This window comes from Emys orbicularis, chromosome 7, assembly GCF_028017835.1.
Source record: "Emys orbicularis isolate rEmyOrb1 chromosome 7, rEmyOrb1.hap1, whole genome shotgun sequence".
NCBI lineage: Eukaryota > Metazoa > Chordata > Testudines > Emydidae > Emys > Emys orbicularis.
Window position 1 is genome coordinate 87,640,574 of NC_088689.1, and position 24,134 is coordinate 87,664,707.

Here is a 24,134-nt window from a genome sequence, read left to right on the forward strand (position 1 = left end):
AGATAACTCAGAAACCTTCAATCATCAACTGTGACTATGCAATTTTCATTATGGCATAATCACCTGGTACATGTGGGACAGAATTTAGGAGTAAATTACCCAATATGAGATTAAATGAACTGTGTAACCTAGCCAGAGAAACTAGTTTTTAATTATACTTGGAAATATAGTCAGAAAGACAGTTCAGTTTCTGTTAATAGCTTTCCTCCTCCCACCACAATGTGACAATATTGCCTTTTTATAAAGGAATACCCATACAGTATGCAGTGTAGTTGTCTCTCACACCAACAGAAATTGGTCCAATACTCATACAGTAGTAATTCTTTAAAACCCTGCAAAATGAAATTATTAACAACCATGGTACTGCAACTGTAATTGAATTTTAGGCTGTTCTATGATCTTTTTCACATGCCTGAATTCATCTGTTTTTCTCAGATAGGGCACACCATCACAAGGGTTTTAAATGGTTTACATTTGTAGTTTCATTTTTCCTCAATTACTTTCTTGGTGGCAACTAAGAGTGTTAAGAAATTTCAGGCTTTCCTAGGTCAAAGGTTCTCATTTCACTGTCCTTACATGGGAATCTACTCTTAGCAGGACTTGACTAGAGCAATACCGTTATAAAAAGGTATAAAAGTATGTCAGCCATGCTGCCATTGTTTTGTGTTACTTGATAAGACCTCTTTATAAAGATATTTTTGAATGCCATAGTGCAGAGTGTTTGCTCTTTGAAAGAATATGAACAGTGTACTAATCAATCTGTAACATGAAGAGACTGCAAGAGCCAGATAACTTCTGCTTGATGCATGTTTCCAGCAAACAATACGCTCTAGGATCTTGACAACTCAACTTCTGTCCCACCCTCACTCTCCTTCCTTTTATTCTGTTGGATCCACTCAGCACAACATAGCTGAGAAGTTCTCCTCCTTCCCCCACCCTCCACAAAAGGACACATCAAAAGCCTTGTTGCTTATTTCTCATACAATAACTCCAAATACTTCCTTTTTCATCCTTTTCTCCCTACTGCCCAGTTTAGGCCACACTCTTGAAACAGAAGGATTACCATACTGGAGCAGAACAGAGGAACCAATCTCCAGCTGTAACCAGTCCCACATCTACTTCAGAAGCCTTGTAGAAAACAATTATGGAATAACCTCACCCACAAGGAGAGTTTCTTCTTAACCTGCATTAACAGTTGATTTATGCCATAAAGAATGAGGGCTTATACCTGCTCCAAAATGCTTTTTAACTCCTTTCCATAACACCTCAGAATCTTCTTGTTATGCATACAAGTGCCCAGTCCCTTTTTGAATCTTACTAAGCCTTTGGATCTCAATGATATTGTTATGGAAGAGGTATGACCCATTAAGGGTTAATGGGGTAGTCACACAGGCAGAAACTTCAGAAAGAGTGGCTGCAATGCAAGTAATGACCCAGAGAGCTGTTCAGGAACACAGTAAGGTTAATAGCCCAGGCTCGCCTCATGGCCCCAGCAGGGGAGTATGAAGCTAATATTGTTTTCTGGGTTCTAAATGCAAAGGGTAGAACAAAGCTGTGGCTATGTCTTCATTACCAAAAAAGATAGTTTTATTAGTTCTCTTACTGTAAAATCTCGGGAGAAGACACAGGCAGCTTTTACCATGCTGAAGCTAAGTGAGAGTGTCACCATATCCCCCCCACCAGTGACTGACTTCACCTAGCCACATCACAGTAAAAGCTCCCTGTACCTTGTTCTCTACTAGGGTTTTACAGCAGGATACTTAAAGCATGTTAGTAATCTCATTGTAAAAAGACATTTTTGGGCAGTGAAAACATAGTCCCACTGTTAATCAGTTGGAAGGAGAGAAGAAGTGGTCCTTTTAGAAGCAGAGGCAAAGAGAAAATTGCTTCTTGGGACAGAGACTTATCTGGGATTTCTGTGTGCATTCTGTATCAAATACATACAAAGGTTAAGGGCTTGACTATACTTATGGCTAGATCGGCACTGCTGCAATCGATACAGTAGTATCAATTTAGAGGATCTGATGAAGACCCATTAAGTCGATGGCAGAGCACTCTTCCATTGACTCCTGTACTCTAGCTCCCCGAGAAGAGTAAGGTAAGTTGGTGGGAGAGCATCTCCCGTGGACACAACTTGGTGTAGAGACACCGCAGTAACTAGATCTAGCTATGTCGACTTCAGTTACTGTCATTAAATAATTATTGTCTTATCCCGCTATTGTCTGACCCTCCCCCACATAATTTCTTGCAACTGTGAAAATTTAAATAGATTAAAAATTAAAAAAATGCTTAAAAAGAATATTGGTATTATACATCAAAATTTAAAAAAAAATCAAATTCTGCCAAACATATTTAGGCTCTACCATATTACATTTAGGCGCCACCAAATTAGATTTTAATGTTTTTATAATTGACAGATGTTTATTTTTAAATATTCTTTCCGATTTTTATTGATTTAATTTTCACAGGTGTGGGAAATTATTGGAGGTCAGACAACAGGGGATAAAAAATATTTCATGATAGTTAAAGCTTTATAACCATTAAAACACAGTCAACATCACATCAAAATATACAAAGTAAATAATCTATTTAAATTCTAAGTTCTCAAAAGCTGCATTTCTCTTACTTTCATACCTGTAAATTTTGAGTCTCATAAATGGAAATATTTTTGGATCAATCTGTGTGTGTATGGGGAAATTGAGGTTTCCCAATAAAAATCTAATTCTTCCAAGCGTACTTCTATTGTGGCAGTATCTAGAGATCAGGGACCCATTGTGTTAGGCACTGTACAAACATAACAAAAAAACAGTCCCTACCCTTTACTTCCTGAGTTATACCAGGAGTAGAGAAAATGTTACAAAGAATGTTTTCAAGCAATAGCTTAACAGTTCTAAAGTAAACAGCACTACTCACTAAGGAAGCATTTAACCAAAGATTAATTAAGGAAGTGGCAACGAGGTACATACTGTCTCATACCTACTCACAGCATCATTTATGTATGAAAGATCAAAACTATTTCTCTCAATTCTGGTACAGGCGACATGGTACCAACCTACTCCAATCATTATTACTAAAAAGGAAGGCCTGCAAAGGATTTTCCACTGCACCTTAAAGGTGGCATGACTTGGGTGCATCCTGATGTCTGTGGCTGAGGGCTCCCCAAAGAGGAGAGCCAGCCATAACTTGTCTGCTGATTGCAGACAAGAAAAGAAAGCTACTGAAAACTTATTGGACAGCTTTATAGCTCATAGCCTTGAAAGAGGACTACCCTGCCATAAAACCCTTTTATCAGTAATAGAATCACTTACATCTGCATTGCATTCAAAGGGAAATGTTCAAAGGTTACTATGCTCATGATGTAAATGTTTGTTTTTAGCAGACTGGTGATGGAATAAAGCAATACTTCTGAATGAAACATGTGCCTGGAGATTGTTTTATGTGCCTCATTCCCTCTAAGTTTCATAAAGAAACAGTAAGAAACAACACATACTACTACTTTCTTAAACTATACTTTATTCTACCTTAACAGGTTTCCAAACTCTCCCACTCTCAAAGTAATCCTATACTGCATAAGTACTTGGTCCTATGGATAGTTAAGTTCCTCAAGCTCCACCACCACGTACTTTGAACGTGCTGGTAATATGGACTTGTGATAGGTTAGGCCTGCTCCACACCAGAAAATTTTACCGGCAAAACTAGCATCTGTCAGCACCGCCTTGTACATATCCACACTCAATTTTGAGTCCTGCAAACAAAACAACCAACTTTCACTGGCAAAGTTAAACCAATTTCCTGAGCAACATAAGCCTTCTACTAGTATATTTCCTCTGGCCTAATGTCTGTGGGGATGCAAAAGTACTTGTAGTCCTTCAGCAACTGTTCTGGTTGACAGGTTTCAGAGTAGCAGCCGTGTTAGTCTGTATCTGCAAAAAGAACAGGAGTACTTGTGGCACCTTAGAGACTAACAAATTTATTTGAGCATAAGCTTTCGTGGGCTACAGCCCACTTCTTCGGATGCACAGAATGGAATATATATTGAGGAGATATATATACACACACAGAGAGCATGAAAAGGTGCTCAAATAAATTTGTTAGTCTCTAAGGTGCTACAAGTACTCCTGTTCTTTTTGTTCTGGTTGAATTCTTGACCATTGCTGCTCAGGTGTCGTAGTGCTGAGAAGCCCGCTTTCCATTTAAAACCCCTAGTGTACTTTCCTGCTATCCCACCTTTGCAAGCACAGCTGCACAGGCCTGGCTCCTCCTTACCCTTGTGCTGCTGCATTGTCAAAGAGAAAAGGCCCTAGATTTCCTCCGCCTGTGCAGAGAAGGAACATGTGCAGGTAAAGCTTTGGAATTCCCACAGGATAAAGATGCGTATGGGCAAACTGCAGAGGCATGGAGACCCAGGAGTACAGCAAGGATGAGGGCCAATGAGAAGGAGCTGCAGCACGCCTACCAGAAGAGAAGAAGCTCAACTTCACGTTCCTATCATGAACGGCTTGATGCCATACTGAGCCGGACCCCACCACCTTCCTACCAACAACAGCGGACACCTCACAGCATAGAACTGGTAACAGAGGAGGTCATCATAGGATGGGGACATGGAGGGTGCCAGGATGAACAAGAACACTGACCCACAGAGCCAGTTAGTCACTGAGAAAGGATACTCATGTAGATGTAGGGCTGCCCCATTAACACAAGTCATTTTGTTTACATTCTCCAGGGCAGCCTGAAACATAATGCCCCTGCTTCTCCCTTGGCCTCCTCTTCTCAAAAATAGCTGCTAAGCACATGTGGGAACACAAGAATTAAGTTTTGAACTACCTGCCTTATTTTAAGAGCATGAAATTAGGCAATGGTCAAAAAACAGCCACAAAGCATTCCCAACAACATACTTTTGCACAACAGAATCAAAGCACTTGTAAAGCACTGATTTTAAACTACAGTGAAACCATGAGTGAACATGCACACCTTTGCGTCTGCATGCACAGTTTCACAAGATGTTTCTAGCAAGAGTATTTCATCTTTGCCCAGACATTTCTAGCCAAAGCAGCCTTGTTTCTCCTGTCACAATAGGACAGCTTCCCCTGGCACTGTAAGGACCTTTTGGGGATCATAGCTTTGAACAGTCCAGCAACACATGGCCATAGGTGAGTAGCAGCCCTCTCAAGCAGCTTCCCTCTATGGCCCTTTGATATCATTATGATTGATACATCCTTAAGAATCATGACTGTTTGTAGTAAGTTTAGCATCTTTAGTACACTACCCCAAAAGTTACCCAGCTCCCGCAGACTACAGAGGTCAAAAGGCCCCCTCCACATACTCACCATTCTAAGTGAGAATTGAAGGTGAAAGGCAGCTTGGGTGAAAGTCATCATGAAATGATGAAATCATTAGGGCTATCAAGCAATTAAAATTAATCGCACTGTTAAACAATAATAGAATACAATTTAAATGTTTTTGGATGTTTTCTACATTTTCAGATATATTGGTTTCAATTACAACACAGAATACAAAGTGTACAGTACTCACTTTATATTTATTTTTGATTACAAGTATTTGCACTGTAAAAAAATGAAAGAAATTGTATTTTTCAATTCACCTAATACAAGTACTGTAGTGCAATCTCTATCATGAAAGTTGAACTTATAAATGTAGAATTATGGACAAAAACTGCATTCAAAAATAAAACAATGTAAAATTTTGAAGTCTGCAAGTCCACTCATTCCTACTTATTGTTCAGCCAATTGCTCAGACAAACAAGTTTGTTTACATTTGCAGGAGATAATAGTGCCTGCTTCTTGTTTACGTCACCTGAAAGTGAGAACAAGCATTCTCATGGCACCGTTGCAGCTGGCGTCGCAAGATATTCACATGCCAGATGCACTAAAGATTCATGTTCCTTCATGCTTCAACCGCCATTCCAGGGGACATGCGTCCATGCTAATGAGGGGTTCTGCTCAATAACAATCCAAAGCAGTGTGGACCGACGCATGTTCATTTTCATTATCTGAGCCAGATGCCAACATCAGAAGGTTGATTTTCTTTTTTGGCGGGTTGGGTTCTGTAGTTTCCACATTGGAGTGTTGCTTTTTTAAGAATTCTGTGAATGTCCACACCCCATCCCGATCAGATTTTGGAAGGCACTTCAGATTCTTAATACTTGGGTCAAGTGCTGTAGCTATCTTTAGAAATCACACATTGGTACCTTTGCGTTTTGTCAAATCTGCAGCGAAAGTGTTCTTAAAATGAAGAACATGTGCTGGGTCATCACCCCAGACTGCTATAACATGAACAATATGGCAGAATGTGGGTAAAACAGAGCAGGGGACATACAATTCTCCCCCAAGGAGTTCAGTCACAAATTTAATTAGCACATAATTTTTTTAACAAGTGTCATCAGCATAGAAGCATATCCTCTGGAATGGTGGCCGAAGCATGAAGGGGCATACAAATGTTTAGCATATCTGGCACGTAAATACCTACAAAAGTGCCATGCAAATGCCTGTTTTCACTTTCTGGTGACAATGTAAATAAGAGAGTAATATTATCTCCTGTAAATGTAAACAAACTTGTTTGTCTTAGCGACTGGTTGAACAAGAAGTAGGATGAAGTGGACTTATAGGCTCGGAAGTTTTACATTGTTTTATTTTTGAGTGCAGTTACGTAACCAAAAAAAAAATCTACATTTGTAAATTGCACTTTCACGACAGAGATTGCACTACATTACTTGTATGAGGTGAATAGAAAATTATTATCTATCATTTTTACAGTGCAAATATTTATAATAAAAAATAATATACACTGATTTAAACATAGACTATATATATGAAACTGTAGAAAAACATGCAAAATATTTAATAAATTTCAGTTAGTATTCTATTCAACAGTGCGATTAAAACTGCGATTAATTTTTTTAGTTAATCACGCGAGTTAACTGCGATTAATCGACAGCCCTAGAAATCATGATTCTAAGGAATGGTAGGAGGGAAAACAGCAAAATAAAGACAGAAGACTTCAAGAAGACAGACTTCAGCAAACTCAAAGAATTGGTAGCAAGATCTCGTAGGAAGCAGCCTAAGGGGAAAAAAGTTAAAGAGACTTGGCAGTTTTTTTTAAAGACACAACATTAAAGACACAAGAGCAAATTCTCTTAATGTGTAGCAAAGATATGAAGAAGGGTAAGAGATCACTGTAGCTTAACCAGGAGGTCTTCAATGACCTAAAACTCAAGAGAGTCATACAAAAAGTGGAAATTAGGTCAAATTACACAGGCTGAATATAAAAAAACAATACAAGTATGTAGGGACAAAATAAAGGCCAAGACACAAAACAAGATTAAGCTAGCTAGGGACATAAACGGTAACAAGAACATGTTTTACAAATACATTAGAAGCAAGAGGAAGACCAAGGGCAGGGTAGGCCCTTTACTCAATGAGGGAAAGAAAACAGCAGCAAATGGAGCATTGCCAAAATATTAAATGTTTTTCCCACCTTCCCCCAGTTTTCACTAAAAAGGTTAGCAGTGATTGGACAACTAACATAGTGAACATCAGTGTAAATAGGGTAGAATCTGAGGCTAAAATAGGGAAAGAACAAGTTAAGAATTAGACAAGTTAAATGTCTTCAAGTCAGCAGGGCCTAACAAAGTCATTCTAGAATACTTAAACTGGCTACAGAGATTTCTGAGCAATTAGTCATTGTCTTTGAGAACTCACGGAGGTTAGGAGAGATCCCAGAGGACTGGAAAATGGCAAATGTAGTACCTATCTATAAAAAAGGGGAATACAGGCAACCCAGGGAATCATAGACCAATCACCTTTACTTCGGTACCGGAAAAGTTATTGGAGCCAATAATCAATTTGCAAGCCCCCAGAAGATAATAAGGTGGTAATAGTCAATATGGATTTGTCAAGAACAAATCATATCAAACTAACCCAATGTCCTTCTTTGACAGGGTAACAAGCATTGTGGATAGGAGGGAAGCAGTAGATGTGATCTCTCAAGTTCAGTAAGGCTTTTGATACTGTCTCACATGACCCTCTCATAAACAAAGTAGTGAAATATACCCTAGATGAACCTACTATAAAATGAATGCATTACTGGTTGGAAACTGTACTTAGACTAGTTATCAATGGTTTACAGTAAAGCTGGATAGGCATATTGAGTGGGGCTGTCACAGGTATCTGTCCTGGGTCTGGTTCTTCATAAATAATTTGGATAATGGCACACAGAGCACACTTATAAAGTTTGCATCTGATACCAAACTGGAAGGAGTTGCAAATGCTTTGGAGGACAGGATTAGAATTCAAAATTGGAGAAATGCTCTGAAATAAACAGGATGAAATTCAATGAGGACAAATGCAAAGTACTACACTTAGAAAGGAATAATCAATTGCACAAATACAAAACGGGAAATGACTGCCTAAAAAATGTACTGCAGAAAATTATTGGGGGGGTTATAGCGGACCACAACATAAATGTCCCCCCTGCACCCCCCCCCCCAAATCAAACATCACTCTGGGATGTATTAGCAGGAGTATTGTAAGCAAGACACAAGTAGTAATTCTTCCACTACTCAGCACTGATCAGGATTCAACTGGATTATGCTGTCCAGTTCTGGGCACCACAATTCTGGTAATATGTGGACAAAAAGTCCAGAGGAGAGCAACAAAAATGATTAAAGATCTAGAAAACATGACCTACATGGAAAGGTTGGGGGAAAAAATGGTTTGTTTAGTCTGGAGAAGAGAAGACTTAGGGAGGACATGATAACAGTCTTCAAGTAGTAAAAGACTATTATAAAGAGAAAAGTGATAAATTGTTCTACTTATTCATGGAGTATAGGACAAAAAGCAACTGTCTTGTATTGCAACAAGGGAGATTTAGATTAGACATTAGGAAAAACTTCCTAACTGTAAGGGTAGTTAAGCACTGGAACAAGTTACCTAGGGAGACTGTGGAATCTCTATCATTAGAGGTTTTTAAGAACAGGTTAGAAAAGCCCCCATCAGGGATGCTCTAGATAATAGTTCATCCCGCCTCAGTGCAGGGGACAGAATTAGATGACCTACTGAGGTCCCTTCCAGTCCCACATTTCTATGATTCTATATAAGATTCAATTTCATGAGCATTTTCAGATAGAAGACTGTTCTGTTGGAAAAATTTTGACCAGCTCTAGTTATGAGCACTAAGCACAGGATGACAATTCCTGGCAGATACACAAATCTAGGAATTACATTTGAAGCCCTTAAGATTTAAAGATGCTAGAAGTTCCCTCTCCTGTGCATCTTTAATTGTTACCCAAAATTCCAGCATACTGATTTTGATTCTCAGTTCTCTCCATGACATAGTTTGGGCACAGTAACAAATGAATGTATATATGCAATTTAACCAGTGGCCATAGGCTACTCCTTAATGTCAATCTTTAAATAACACAAAAAAGAACACAGACAACCTTAATGCAATGACTATGAATACTAGCCATCAGTTACAATTAATGTGCTATGCAACATAACATCTCTTGATTCAGACAATGAGTGCCAGTGTGTGGTTTGTGCATGTCACTTATTGTAGATGATGCACATCAGAGAAATGACCAAATGCATGCTCACACATTTCTGATAGCACTAGAACTTCGGGTAGACCTTAACACTAGGAAGTCAGAGCCTAAAGTTAATGTGAAGGATTTTAACCAGTTCTTGTGTATTTAAGTGATTCTACATAACTGGAAATAGAGAGGTATTCCTTCTCAACTCCTTTACTGAAATCAATAGAGCTACTCTATATTTACCTAACCGTAAAAAAGCACAATTTGGCCTTAGGGCCTAGGCTAATCACTGACCAACAAAGTGTGAATGAATCTTCTTCTTAGCATATGTGCAACATGGCACGTGACCCGGATTAATCAATGAATCTGGTCCGCTGGTTGGATCATTAGCTTCCCCGGCCTGGGCCAGGTACTGACAGGGAGTGTGACGTGAATGCTGATCCATGCCCCTCCAGGAATGAATTAGGTAACAAAAAGCAAAATACTGGTGCAGTATTCAGCACTATAACACTAAGCAATATAAAGCCACTGTGAACTCTAGAAAGTAGTAAGGATTAAGGAGCAGGTTCTGGAGATACACAGTAGTAGCTTTAGTGTTTTCATGACCCCTAGAATACCTTGGCTTAGTAACTGAAAAGCAAACATGTGACATACAGAATGCCTGTCAATTTTAATAATTCCAGAATAACAATTCATTGCTTCACTATATCACATGCATACCCATCCTGATGTGAATTGTAAACTTATGCTCAGTTCATTGAAAGAAATACCACCCTCAGTTATACTGGGAATAATGTTGACAGAATAGATGAGCAAGACTATGCTGTGTGACAAGGCTAATGTTTCAAGCATTTATTTTCTTTGCACATTCAATCAGCAGGCAGTGGTGAACAGATCCATTTTCATTTTGTCAAAAGGATCCACACAGTAAATACCTTGATAAGGATTAGTTTAAATCAAATCTTAACAACCATGAAATTAACATCAGAGCAGACGCCAAAAATGCATTATCTACAGTTGTACAAGCCAACCTCTTGGGAAATAAATTATAAAATGTTAAGTAGAAATACAATCTCTTTCTGCAGTTTGATAAGTGAGTATGATCAGCTGATAATCACTGTCAAGAAGTTTCCTGAAGTTAAACACTGCAAATCTCTCAACTTCTACTTAACCTACCAAGTGCTAACAATTCACAGATGTTTTCCCCTTATACTGTGTATTATTTTGTATCAAATACTAGCAAAAAAGAAGATATGTTCTGTCAATGTTGCACATTTAAAAGACTAAAGTCTTTTGTTATCAAAGTTAATGATATGCAAAGTTATGTTTAGAGCAATCTTATTATCTGGGAGCATAATTATATCCAGCAATCAACTGAGCAATGATGTGCAAATGCTTTACATTTTCCTAATGGGATAAACATGGGTCTCAGATCATTAGTGACAGGTGTAATTTAGGCACAGTATTCAGACCCTGTTTTAAAAAGTTTATTTTTACTCTTTGTAGACATGACCAAAGTGTTATCTGGAAGAAATATGCTGCATTTAACAGCACTAGACCATTCATGATATTCCACTATCAAGACATTTACCAAGTAATTAAAGTACTATAAAAACCTATACTAAAAGCAATGCTTTCAGACATCACGCAAAGAATTTCAAGTGAAAAACAGCTGTTATAACTGAAACAAGACTGAATACCACCAAGTTACTTTTAGTCAAACTGGCAGAAATACATATTTCCCCTAAGTGTGCAATATATAAGGCTGGTCAGTCATCTCTGCAACGTCATTTTTAAATTCTATACTGCAGCTAAGCAAACACGATTAAGAGGCTAGCTACAGGGTCTCCCCCAAACACAAATAACTCAAGGATCATGTATTTTCCTAAAAGTCAATATATTCGTATCTAGGATGTAAATATACAATAAGATGCATTATCTTCTATGGGGCCTGTAAGTTTCATATTGGAACCTAACACCCTTCCACCTCCATATTTTATATAAAAATGCTTAGAACGTTAATATAGTTAGTTACGGGTAGCCACCCACTTACTTTGACCAGAGATTACAAAGTTATTCAAATGTATCAATTGTACCAATATCAGTCCCCATCCCATGATCATCCACCTATTGAGTCTTGTCTTCTATCCTAGGTCATGAGCGCTCTAGGGTGGTGAGTTTTTAATTCTACTTTTCTGTACAATGACTAGGACAAGGGAGTCCTGACTGGGACCTCTGTAAGCTACTGTAGTACAAATACAGAAACTGGTTCTGAGGTCCCAATGTAAGAGGAGCTGTCCATGGTTCTCAAATAGGGACACAGCTATGAAAAGCTCTAAAAAGAATTGAGAGAGCAAAAGCAGTAATTCCTAGGGAAATTTTTAATTAGAGCATGTTTTATAGCATGCTGTGTAGCAGATTTATCCACTTGTCTTAATGAAGACAAAAGTTATGCCACTTTTAGGGCTTCTGCATTAGTCAGCATATTTTCAATAAATCCACTCTGTTATATGCCCAAAGCTTTATATATGGAGATATACCTATATCTCATAGAACTAGAAAGGACCCTGAAAGGTCATCAAGTCCAGCTGCCTGCCTTCACTAGCAGGACCAACTACTGATTTTTGCCCCAGATCCCTAAGTGGCCCCCTCAAGGACTGAACTCACAACCCTGGGTTTAGCAGGCCAATGCTCAAACCACTGAGCTATGCCTCCCCCCCAACAGTACATTCCATTACTCAATCCATACTGTCTTCTACTCACCCAAAATTGATTTTTTAAAAACACCACAGAGTTAGGAAAAGTCAGCAAGAAAGCTACTATGAAAAACACCTAAAAACAAAATGCCTTTGAACAGAGGTGGGCAAACTACAGCCCGCGGGCCACATCCGTCCTGCAGGACCATCCTGCCTGGCCCTTGAGCTACCTACCGGCTGGGGAGGCTAGCCCCCGGCCCCTCCCCCACAGCCTCAGCTCACTGTGCCACCAGCGCTCTGGCCCGCAGCTCCTGCCGGGCAGCGTGGCTCCGGCCAGGCAGCGTAGCTGCCAGACATGCTTCTCTGAATGGCATGGTAAGGGGGCGGGGAGGGGGGGGTTGATAAGGGGCAGAGGGCCCCGGGGGGCAGTCAGGGGACAGGGACCGGGGGCAGTTGGATGGGGCAGAGGTTCTGGGGGGGGGGTCGGTCAGGGGATGGGGAACAGGGGGGGTTGGATAGGCGTGGGAGTCCTGGGGGGCCTGTCAGAGGGCAGAGGTGTGGATAGGAGTCGGGGCAGTCAGGGGACAGGGAGCGGGGGGGTTGGAGTCCCAGGGGCGTGGAGGGTTCTGGGAGGGGGGGTGTCCTGGGAGGGGGTGGTGAGGGGACAAGGAGCAGGGGGGGTTGGATGGGTCGGAGGTTCTGAGGGGAGCAGTCAAGGGGCGGGAAGTGGGAGGGGGCAGGGGCCAGGCTGTTTGGGGAAGCACAGCCTTCCCTACACAGCCCTCCATACAGTTTCGCAACCCCAATCTGGCCCTCAGGCCAAAAAGTTTGCCCACCACGCCTTAGAAGGTTTCTGAAACCAGTAACTCTTCATGGATCATAAAAAAAGTTTTGATTTCTAGTCTGCTTTCCGTGAGATAGGGAATCTCACAGGAAGCCTAATGGAAGTCTAGCTGTAGTAGATGACTTAAGTAAGAGAACTAAAACAAAGCTAGTTTGCTAGTTTGTCTATTTGTCCCATATAAGTTGCTCAGCAAGTGACACTCAAATGAACATTCAACAGTACATAGACACAATGTCATCTGTTAAATTTTCTAGATGACAAACTCTTAGAAAAAGTTATATTAAGTCACAAGATTTTCAGTCAGTTTACGTAGATTTTAGAGAGATGCTTGATTACCTACATACAGCTCTCTCCCCCCCAAACAATATTATACATATTTTCCTAATTGACCAAAATTATGCAGACCAATTATTAATTTGTAGGGCTGTCGATTAATCGCAGTTAACTCATGTGATTAACTTAAAAATTAATGGCAATTAAAAAAATTAATCACAGTTTTAATTGTGCCGTTAAACAATAGAACACCAACTGAAATTTATTAAATATTTTGGATGTTTTTCTACGTTTTCAATTTATTTCAATTCCAACACAGAATACAAAGTGTACACTGCTCACTTTATATTATTTTTATTACAAATATTTATTACAAATATTTGTAAAAATGATAAATAGATTTTTTCAGTTCACCTCATACAAGTACTGTAGTGCAATCTCTATCTTGAAAATGCAACTTACAAATGTAGATTTTTTGTGTTACATAACTGCACTCAAAAACAAAACAATGCAAAACTTTAGAGGTTACAAGTCCACTCAGTCCTACTTCTTGTTCAGCCAATCGCTAAGACAAACAAGTTTGTTTACATTGACGGGAGATAATCTTGCCTACTTCTTATGTACAATGTAACAAGAAAGTGAGAACAGGCATTCGCATGGGACTTTTGTAACCGGCATTGCAAGGTATTTACATACCAAACATTCGTATGACCCTTCATGCTTTGGCCACCATTTCAGAGGACAAGCTTCCATGCTGATGATGCTCGTTAAAAAAATAATGTGCTAATTAAATTTGTGACTGAACTCGTTGGAACAGAACCGTACGTCTCCGACTCTGTTTTATCCGCATACTGATATGTATTTCATGTTACAGCAGTTTCGGATGATGACCCAGCACATATTGTTCATTTTAAGAACACTTTCGCTGCAGATCTGACAAAATGCAAAGAAGGTACCCATGTGAGATTTCTAGAGATAGCTATAGCACTTGACCCATGGTTTAAGAATCTGAAGTGCCTTCCAAAATCTGAGAAGTATGAGGCATGGAGCATGCTTTCAAAAGTCTTAAAAGAGCAACACTACAGAACCCGAACCACCAAAAAAGAAAATCAGCCTTCTGCTGGTGGCATCTGACTCAGATCATGAAAATGAACATGCGTCGGTCCACACTGTTTTGGATTGTTATAGAGCAGAACCTGTCATCAGCATGGACGCATGTCCTCTGGAATGGTGGTTGAAGCATGAAGGGACATATAAATCTTTAGCGTATCTGGCATGTAAATATCTTGCAACACTGGCTGTAACAATGCTATGTGAACGCCTGTTCTCACTTTCAGGTGAACCAGAAGCAGGCATTATTTCCTGCAAATGTAAACAAACTTGTTTCTCTGAGCAGCTGGCTGAACAAGAAATAGGACTGAGTGGACTTGTAGGCTCTAAAGTTTTACATTGTTTTATTTTTGAGCGCAGTTACTTTTTGTACATAATTCTACATTGTAAGTTAAACTTTCATGATAAAGAGATTGCACTATGGTACTTGTATTAGGTGAACTGAAAAATACTCTTTTGGACAGTGCAAATATATGTAATCAAAAATAAATATAAAATGACCACTGTACACTTTGTATTCTGTGTTGTAAATGAAATCAATATATTTGAAAAAGTAGAAAACATCCAAAAATATTTAATTGTTTAACAATGCGATTATTCGCATGATTTATTTTTTAATCACTTAACAGTCCTATTAATTTGGAAAGCATATTGTGACCAAGTTGCTTCAAGTTTTCCTACTGAGATTAGTTTTTAAAAAAAAATAAACAAAGCAGGATATCCCAGAATCCACTTCTTCTGGAGACTTTAAAGAAGTCCTGAAATCAAAATACCATACACTCCCTTTCTAGCAAATGTGATGTTCAGTCACTTATGAGATGAAGAAAAATATATTTTACTTGCAGGTGACCAGTTGGAAAATTTTTGCTGTACAATGACACATCATACGGTAAACTAATTCTTGTAAGCACTTTTCCTTAGGCTATTTTCTTTTAAGTACTACATGAATTACAGAAGCATAGAGAAAGCACCTCTCACACACAAATTAAGGAATAAATGCATCCATTTTATAGGGAAAATAGGCTTCAGAAAGAATCCTTGCTTAACTTTGACCCAATAGTGATACCCATTACCTACCAATTAACAATAAGCCAGAAGTCCTTACCTAATATACCGTAAATACAGTAAAGATAAACAGAGTCACTGACCATAACTTCAGTATGTTACACATGGAACTACAACCACCCTCCAACTCCCCCCGACATTGTTACAAAAGGATCCAGGGACGTTTCTTACTGTTCAGAAAAACTCAGTCACCATTTCATTAAATATCAAAGAACCCAACAATTTATCCACCCTCCAAAATGTACAATGAATGCATATGCCATATATTTTTAATATAATCTGACAGAATTCAGACACAGCAAATTAAGATAGTTTGTCATAGGTAGGGACGTGGAGTCAGTAAATTTTTTTTTTTTAAACTTTCGTCTTTCATACATTGGGTTTTGTATAATTACAAAGGCCTAATAATGTTGTTTAAAAAAATTTCAACCATACCTGCAGGTTTCATTTGTCTGGGAAGAACATAATAAACTACTCACCACACCACTTGCAAGCCCTTTATCACTAAGAAAGCCTAGTGAGAGATTGCTCTTGAAGCTGTTTACAAGTAAATTTAAGATCATAACATGAAAATATTTACACAGCTCTACAGTGTCAACAACACAAATACAATAGCTATATAGCTTTACCCTTAATTACTTTTGATTTCAGTTTAGCTAGCAGGTGCAGAGAATACTTAATTTGGGCTAGTACATTCAAAGTTGAGAAACCAATTGGGAGTTGCAAAAATAAGAATGTGTTTTTTCCCCCCTTCAGTCTATTAATAAAAGCCAGGAGGGAGAGGATGAGAGCTAATTCTAAAAACCTGAAGGACAAGGGCCAGATTTTCAAAGGCATTTAGGCACCTGAAGATGCAGACAGGTGCTTTTGAAAATCCTACTAGACACCTATCTGCATCTTTTGGTGACTCAATACTTTTAAAAATCTGGCCCATAGTGACCAGAAACAATCCCTTTATTCACTAACTACAGTTAATACTTCTTTTAATAAAACAGTTTTAACTGTAAGACATGCTTTAATAAGCTTACATAAGGCAAAAAGTATCCAACACATTTAAAGTAGTTTTATTTAATAAAAACAAATTTAAAATTCTGCTTTTGTGCACTTCTAAACAAATTCCTATTCCCATCCAAATATAGCTTGACAAAGCAAACAAATATTATCTAGTAAATAAGAAATGCATCAGACACCATCTTATAATAAAAACTGTAAAAAGCAAGAATCTGAATTTAAGCAATTATATAGCTTCACATACATGTATCGATATGCTTATATTCCTAGTTAGCAAAAAGTAAAACATTTAATATAAAAACTATATTTATTGGCAAATTAACATGTTTTAATAGTTATAGGAACCTATTAGAACGAACCTTTCTTTAGAAAAATAACTAAAATATACAAATGCAAAACATGATTAAAATCCGTTATTTAAAATCAAGATTTCCTGTTTGATTTTAATCGTGATTAGAATAAGTTATTTAAATCAATTCACGTTGGTAATCTCTAAATGGTGTCTAAGTAGATCGGGGTCTCAAACTCCCCGCCCGCGGGCCATCTGCGGCCCACGAGCCTCCCCAATGGGGCTCCAGCAGTTTTGGGACCGGGTCTCTCCCTTGGCCCCACCTGCCGCCCCCGGGTGCTCCCCCCTCAGGGGCCCCGGCAGCGCAGCGCAGCTGAGCCGAGTCTGCCTGCTCGCTACAGTGGCTGCCAGCCCCTCACGGCGGCGCGGGGCTGTGCCTCCGCCTCCATGCACTGCCCCTGCCCTAGTGCCCCTGCAGCCAATGGGATGCTGCGAGGGCGGTGCCTGGGGGCAGAAGCGCGCGGAGGCCCCCCGGTCCGCCTCACCTTTAAGCCCCAGGTAAGTGTCACGCCCCCAACCCCCTCCCAGAGCCTGCACCCCCACCCCATCCCCACCCCCCCCCAACCTCCATCCCAGAGCCTGTACCCCAGACCTCCCCCCACCCAAACTCCCTCCCAGAGCCCAACCTCTCACCCCTTCTGCACCCAAACTCCCACCCAGAGCCTGCACCCCAATCTCCTACCCCAGACCTCCTCCCCCACCCAAACTCTGTCCCAGAGCCTTAGGCAGGTGGGGAGCAGAGTTTTTGGGAGGCGGGTTCTGGGGCAGCATGAGTGACATTGGCCTGCTGGAAGGATTTGAGGACTGGCCCTAAGGTAAATTGAGTTTGAGACCCCTGAAGCAGATAATCAGTGAATAGAACTCAATACTTCCTATGGGAGTTGAGCTAGGAGAGAAGGTAGCCCATGAATGTGTCCCTCCCACAAAATGAAGAAATTAGAGAACTACTGCCCTCAAGACAGTCAATAATTGAGCAGTTTCTAAAGCAAATTCATATTAAGTTATTACATGAATAAGTGTAGTCATGTCCTGAATATTTCTACCGGCTGGCTTTTATCAAGGAGACTTGTAGAAGTCAACACTGTCCCACAGCTAGAGAGATTTTCACTGGAATTTAAGAGTTCTTTGAGTGATAATTGCTGCTTCTTCAGCACACTTGGCCCACAGCTCTGTTGCCAAAGATGCCCCAAAACACTCTGAAGTGGAAGGTGAAGTGAAGAATACTACAACTGTCAAGTCTGGAATAAGAACTATCCTTTTATTTTTGTTTAAAATGTTAGTAAGTTGTTGCTGTTTTGACTCCTGCTTCTTAGAAATGCTGATTCCCTTTATCACACAAGTATGAAGAAACTTGCAAACACTGGTTTCCCCCCTTCCTATATGAATGAGAACTTTGTTGACATTACTACCTTTATTGAGAAGCAATTTATGGTCAAACATGCATGACTAGAGGGAATTCAGAAAGTGTGACCAACGATTAAGCTTTTGTCCTTGCCCATAGCTCCTTTTCCTGATGCTTCCAGGGAGCTCCAACATTCCCAGGAAATAAGAAAAAGGTTTTAAGCAACATCTTAAAAAAATGTACATTTCAAGTTGGAATATTTATTCATGCATCTTACACACAGCAGTTCTGGTTTCTTTTGATATATAGCTTTTTGTTGATAAGAGCCAGAATGAGTATTTCTCACTAATGCACCTAGAATAACCAAATGTGACTTTAGAAAGAATGTCAGTAATTTTAAAAAAAACCTACTAAGATTACTACCCCTTGTAAGAGTGAGAGAGAGAGCGCACGCACACCAGGAGCACTGGGCCTGGTGCAAGTTCTGAGGCCTGAACCAGAGGCTGTGAACTAAAATCAGGCCATGTATTAAAACAGCTGTTTACAAGTTCACTGTCCGGTACATGAACATGGCAAAGTTGCTGTTAGTATACTAGGCACTAGATAGTTACGCAAATATATTTTAGCTAGTACAGACATGTTAATCTAGTTCAAGATAAAATGGTTTGCAAGAACAATAAATAAGGATATTTTGTTCAAGATATTAGGAAGAAGGGGAGTAACAAATAGATGTCATGAAATACATAAGGTGGTGTGTAAGTTGTGTATTCCAGTTGTTCGTCTCAGCCGATAAATGTCAGGGTACTTCGCTTTAAGCCTTTGTCCAGTCTAGAGAGCAGTGGAAAATCCCACCACTGACTGAGCTGAGTCCATTGTAATGAGCATACATGTGTTAGTGTAACTATAGACATTGATCAGGGGAGCTAGTACCATGCTTCGTTGACAATAAACCTGGCCCAGCACTTTGCCATTGAACTGTGCCTGTGGTCTTCCTTTATGAGTAACATTGAGGTCTGCTGAACTAACATGCTGCACTACTATTAATATTGAAGCTCCAAAGACAGAAGCACCGAGCAGTCTAAACAGTGCTACTGAGGCAACGACATTCAAGCCTCCAGTACTTAACTACACAGGATAGTACTATCAAGGTCTGCTGAACCAGCTATCTGAGCAGAGCTGGGGACAGTACATGGAAAGCGCACACACATACAAGCTCACTGATAACATCCCTGAGGTCCCTGGGCTAGCCAAAGCTGGTAGTGCAGTTATTTTGTCCCACTCACCCTAATAGCAACCTCATGATCAGTTAAATAATGGCACTGAAGGCTACAGTCCAGTCCTCAGCTGACAGGATACTGGGTACAGTACAGGTTATTATGAAAGACAGATTAAGAATTAATGCTTCCACTACATAAAGTCCACCCCTCCAAAAACCTTGCAACTACTCTGATATAGCTTTAAACCAAGATACTATTAAAATCCATAGGAAGCCCTTACACATTGGTTCACTAGGATCTGGGCTGTATTTACAATAGAAAAGCTCACAAAGAAAAGTATTAAGGGAAGTATGAGACACTGGCTATTAGTTACAGAGTACACAGAACAAGGAAAGTAACACCTAAACACACCAACAACTGGGTACTGAGCTGAAAGCACAAATTGCAGGGGTCTTAATTATTCACTACCTATGGCCATATTCTACCCTTGATCTTTGTGCAAACCTTCCAATATCATCCCTGGGAGTTCCACTGAGATAAAGGGTAGTATATGGTGCTAAATTTACACATCCCCTGGGCTAGATTATAAAAGCTTTTCTAAGATGATTGATTCTATGCCTGTACAGTCCTTAGACTGAGAAATTTCCTGTTAATGCCTCTGTTCAACTACCTCCTATTTGACTTAGTTTATATGACTTGTGCACTTAGAATAAGATGAAACTTTATTACTTAGAAACTTAGAACATGTAGGATGTATGAGATACACATTTGGAAAAGCGTACATACAAAGCTCGTACATTCAGTTCCCATTCTGCAAAGACAGAAGGTCTTGTTCCATTGCTTGCTCAGTTGGTCAGCTGACAACACTTTTTTTTCCATAGTAAGTAGGGCTGTAAATAAGAGAACGCTGTAAAATCCACAAAACCACTGTAATTGACTTAATATATAAATAATACAAAACACAGGTTATCTAGAATATATTGCTATAGCATGCTTCACTCTCCCACTCAGTATATATTTCAATATATAATACTGTCCAAACGATGAGCAAGATAGTTAAAGATGCAACTTCTTAGACCTCAGGTCTCAGAAGTAGAATCTTGTTGAGAAGATTAGGACACATCACATGTCAGAAATATTATTGTTTATCTGAAGACTCAGACATCATTGCATCTGTTATGCTCCTCACAAACATAAGGGATAGAATATTTTTTTAAATTCTCCAGAAATTGTTGAGAAAACCATGGAAGCCTGGTACAGCATCTGGCAGCATACCAGCGCAGTATGCTAAGGACTCATAATGAAGGCTGCAAGTCTGTCTCGGAGGTCATGGATTCCGTGACTTCTGCAGCTGGCCCGGGGGCTGCCTGAGCAGCTCGGACAGTCCCAGGGCCAGCCACACCAGCTGCTGCGGCAGTCTCAGGCCACCATGCCCACCCTCACTCCAGCAGCAGCAGGAGTTTGGCTGTGGGAGTGGGCTCCGAGCTGAGGCAGGGGGTTGGGGTGCAGGAGGCGGTGAGGACTCTGGACAGTGCTTACCTGTGGCTCCCGGACAATGGGAGCTGTGGAGCGGGCGCTCAGGGTGGGGGCAATGCGCGGAACCCACCTGGCCACGCCTCTGTCTAGAAGCCGAGGGACATGTCGCTGCTTCTGGGGAGCCGCATGGAACTGGGTAGGGAGCTTCCCAGGCTCGCCAACCCCCCCGAGCACCCACAGGACCCCGGGCCGGGCCCCCCCAGCACCCACCGCCCCGGCTGCATTCCCCCCCCCCAGCATCCGCAGCACCCCCCAGGCCGTGCCCCCTCCCCCCGAGCACCTGCGGCATTTCACCCCTCCCCCCCCACAGAGTACCCAAGTTTTAGTTAGGCATATATAGTACAAGTCATGGACAGGTCACAGGCCGTGAATTTTTGTTTACTGCTCGTGACCTGTCCATGACTTTTGCTAAAAATACCCATGACTAAAACATAGCCTTATTCATAATTATTAAACCTGGAAAGATTGCAGCTCCAAACAATTCACAGCTAATATGATAAATATCAAGAAACATCACCTAAGTTTCACCAGTCACTCAGAAATGACTTCAGTCTATCACTTACAGTAATTCTCAGTAATACTGAAGTGCTTTTTCTAGATTTGATCCTCATCTTGAATGCCAACAGAAATCTCAGAATTTTAAAGAGAGTATTCACAACAACCTGCAAATCTCAATCCTGCATGGTGTTGAGGGCTCGAACGTCAACGGAAGTTGGTGGTGCTACACACGTGAAAATGTGATTATTATTGCAAGAGTGAAGTCAAGCATTCTTACTAGGGTATGGGTAAACTTAAGACGTGTAAAAAATGAAGGCACACGAGTACTAAACAATTATTTCTAACCTGCGCTTATCTATGGCTTTTTTTTCCCTCACCTGAATGAGAAATATACATTTGACAAGCCCAGAAAAAAATAGTCTCAGAACAGACTGCATGTGTCACTACATCAAGACCCAATACTTCAAGCTGACATCCTGTGGTCACTGAGGCAACTGCCCCATTTTCATTTGTAAGCAACTTCTTCTTCTGCATTACAGCAGCTGTTCAGGGGCTAATCTTAAAAACTGCTAGTGCAAACATTTATTTAGTATCTTGCTGCGGTAGGTTCCTTCAGACAAATAAAGAACCAAGATTCTTTATCCAGTAGATCAAATAGAAAAAAAGAAACTATTACATACCATGGTGGAAAGGAAGAAGATTAAATTCTAGGTATGAAATACCAACTTTTGGGGAAAGTGTTATTTGTTCTTTGGAGAAGAGATCACATCATTCTGAATTAGGAAACATACTTCAATCATTATTACACATTACATTAAGCAGAAGCACATGCAATCCACATAGGGACATACAGTTTCTGCAAAAAACTCCGCTAGATTATAAATACTTAAAAAAGAAACCAGTGATGGCATTTTCTGCATATAGTACTGGAGAAAAAAGTGGCAAACACAAATAAGAGGAGAAGGCAGCAGACAAACAGTGGCACCATCCCTTATATTCACAGAATCATGACAACAGCATATAAGAGACTCTTTAGATTGGAAAAAAGTCTGACCAGATTTTAAATCCCCCTCACAAAGCACAATATTATGCAGGTGCAACTGATTAAAGGGACATTGTCACCCAAGCATTGTAAAACAGAACCCAAAAGCAAGACTCAACCTAAACAAGTGACACTGATTTTGTTTGTTTGTATAAAGGAAATCAATACATATAAAGTGAGCATTAACAGCACCAGGCAAACAGGATTTTTAAAAAGCAACAGAGGGTCCTGTGGCATCTTTAAGACTAACAGAAGTATTGGGAGCATAAGCTTTCGTGGGTAGCCACAGGACCCTCTGTTGCTTTTTACAGATTCAGACTAACACGGCTACCCCTATGATACAGGATTTTTAAAGCTTTTTACTGCCAGTGATAGACGTTCTTAGTATAATAAGGAATACATGCATTTTTGATGCATGAGGCTGGTGGATGAGGACAAGGAGATGAGTAATTGCTTGAAGGGGAAAGGGTGGGAAACCCGAACCAGACCTCAGTTGTGGAGAGACATTTATGCCAAGGGATGCTAAATGGGAGAAGAGCCAAAGCAGGGGCAACCCTGGTGTTTGTGGGGAAGGTGTCTCACTCACATAAGAGGGCAATGGGTGTGTAAGCAGTGCTTGATGGATGTAGCTAGACTCTGGTGCCATGAGCGGTCCTGGACACAGGCTCACTAATGAAAAAGGTGATACAGGAGACCAGACCATGCTCTGGGATAGTGGGGAGAGAAGGAGACAGAACGGGGGGGAGGGGAGAGGAACCAGGCCTGGGTCCCAAAAGTCACTCACACACAGGGGTGTTAGGAGGGAGCAAGACATCTGGGTCCCCGAAACCACACATAGCGGGGATTGGTGGCGGCGGGGAGGATGCCGGGGAGCCCGGCCCGGTGGGGGGGAGTGGAGGGGGTTACCAGGGAGGTCGGTGTAGTGACTTAAATGGCCGTAACTGCTACGGGTAGGAAAATTGGACGGCTGCCGTTTTTGCCGTTACACCGGGGCCGGAGGGGTCGTTCCCGCGGGGGGAGGGGTTTATGTCAGAGATGCCAGGCCCTGAGGAGGAAGAGGTCGCGGAGCCAGGCCCGGAGGGGGGAGGGGTCACTCACGCATGAGGGTGCTGAAGGCCACGACGCCCAGGAGCCCCTGCAGGAAGATGCCGAAGCTGTCCATGAGGGCCCCGTTCTCGCAGCCCCGGTAGCCGTCCCCGGGCCCGGCCCCCGAGGAGGACACGGCGGGGCGGCTACTGTTGGCGGAGACCAAAGCGAGCGGTCCCCCCATGGCGAGGCACCCCGGCGCGCCACGGCCTCAGGGACTCATGACACCGACCGAGCACCCCGCGGGCGCCTCGCGCTTCCGGTGCGAGGCACCCACCAACCCCCCTCTTCGCGCGGTGCGTCACCACCGACATGTGACATAAGAACCCGCCCCGGATTGGTGGAGGCCGCACCTGGGGGGAGGAGCTAACTGGAAGACCAGTCGGGGGCGGGGCTCGGCAGCCCTTTAACACGGGGATGCAGCGGTGAAGATAGGGAGCAACAGAATGGTTCGAGCGCAGGTGGGGCGGAGCCTCCCAGGGGGCGGGGAGCGCAGTAGCTGCTGCCTGGGGCCT

The 24,134-nt window shown here is 41.3% G+C and overlaps 1 protein-coding gene across 1 annotated transcript in view; it reads right to left on the reverse strand.

The window, feature by feature from the left end:
* STIMATE (STIM activating enhancer) overlaps nt 1-23,803 on the reverse strand; it is a 102,068-nt gene extending 78,265 nt beyond the window's left edge. The window contains exon 1 of the mRNA XM_065407930.1: nt 23,632-23,803. Within this exon, the coding sequence (XP_065264002.1) occupies nt 23,632-23,803 (172 nt within the window). The remainder of the gene's footprint in view (nt 1-23,631) is intronic.
* Nucleotides 23,804-24,134: the final 331 nt, after the last annotated feature.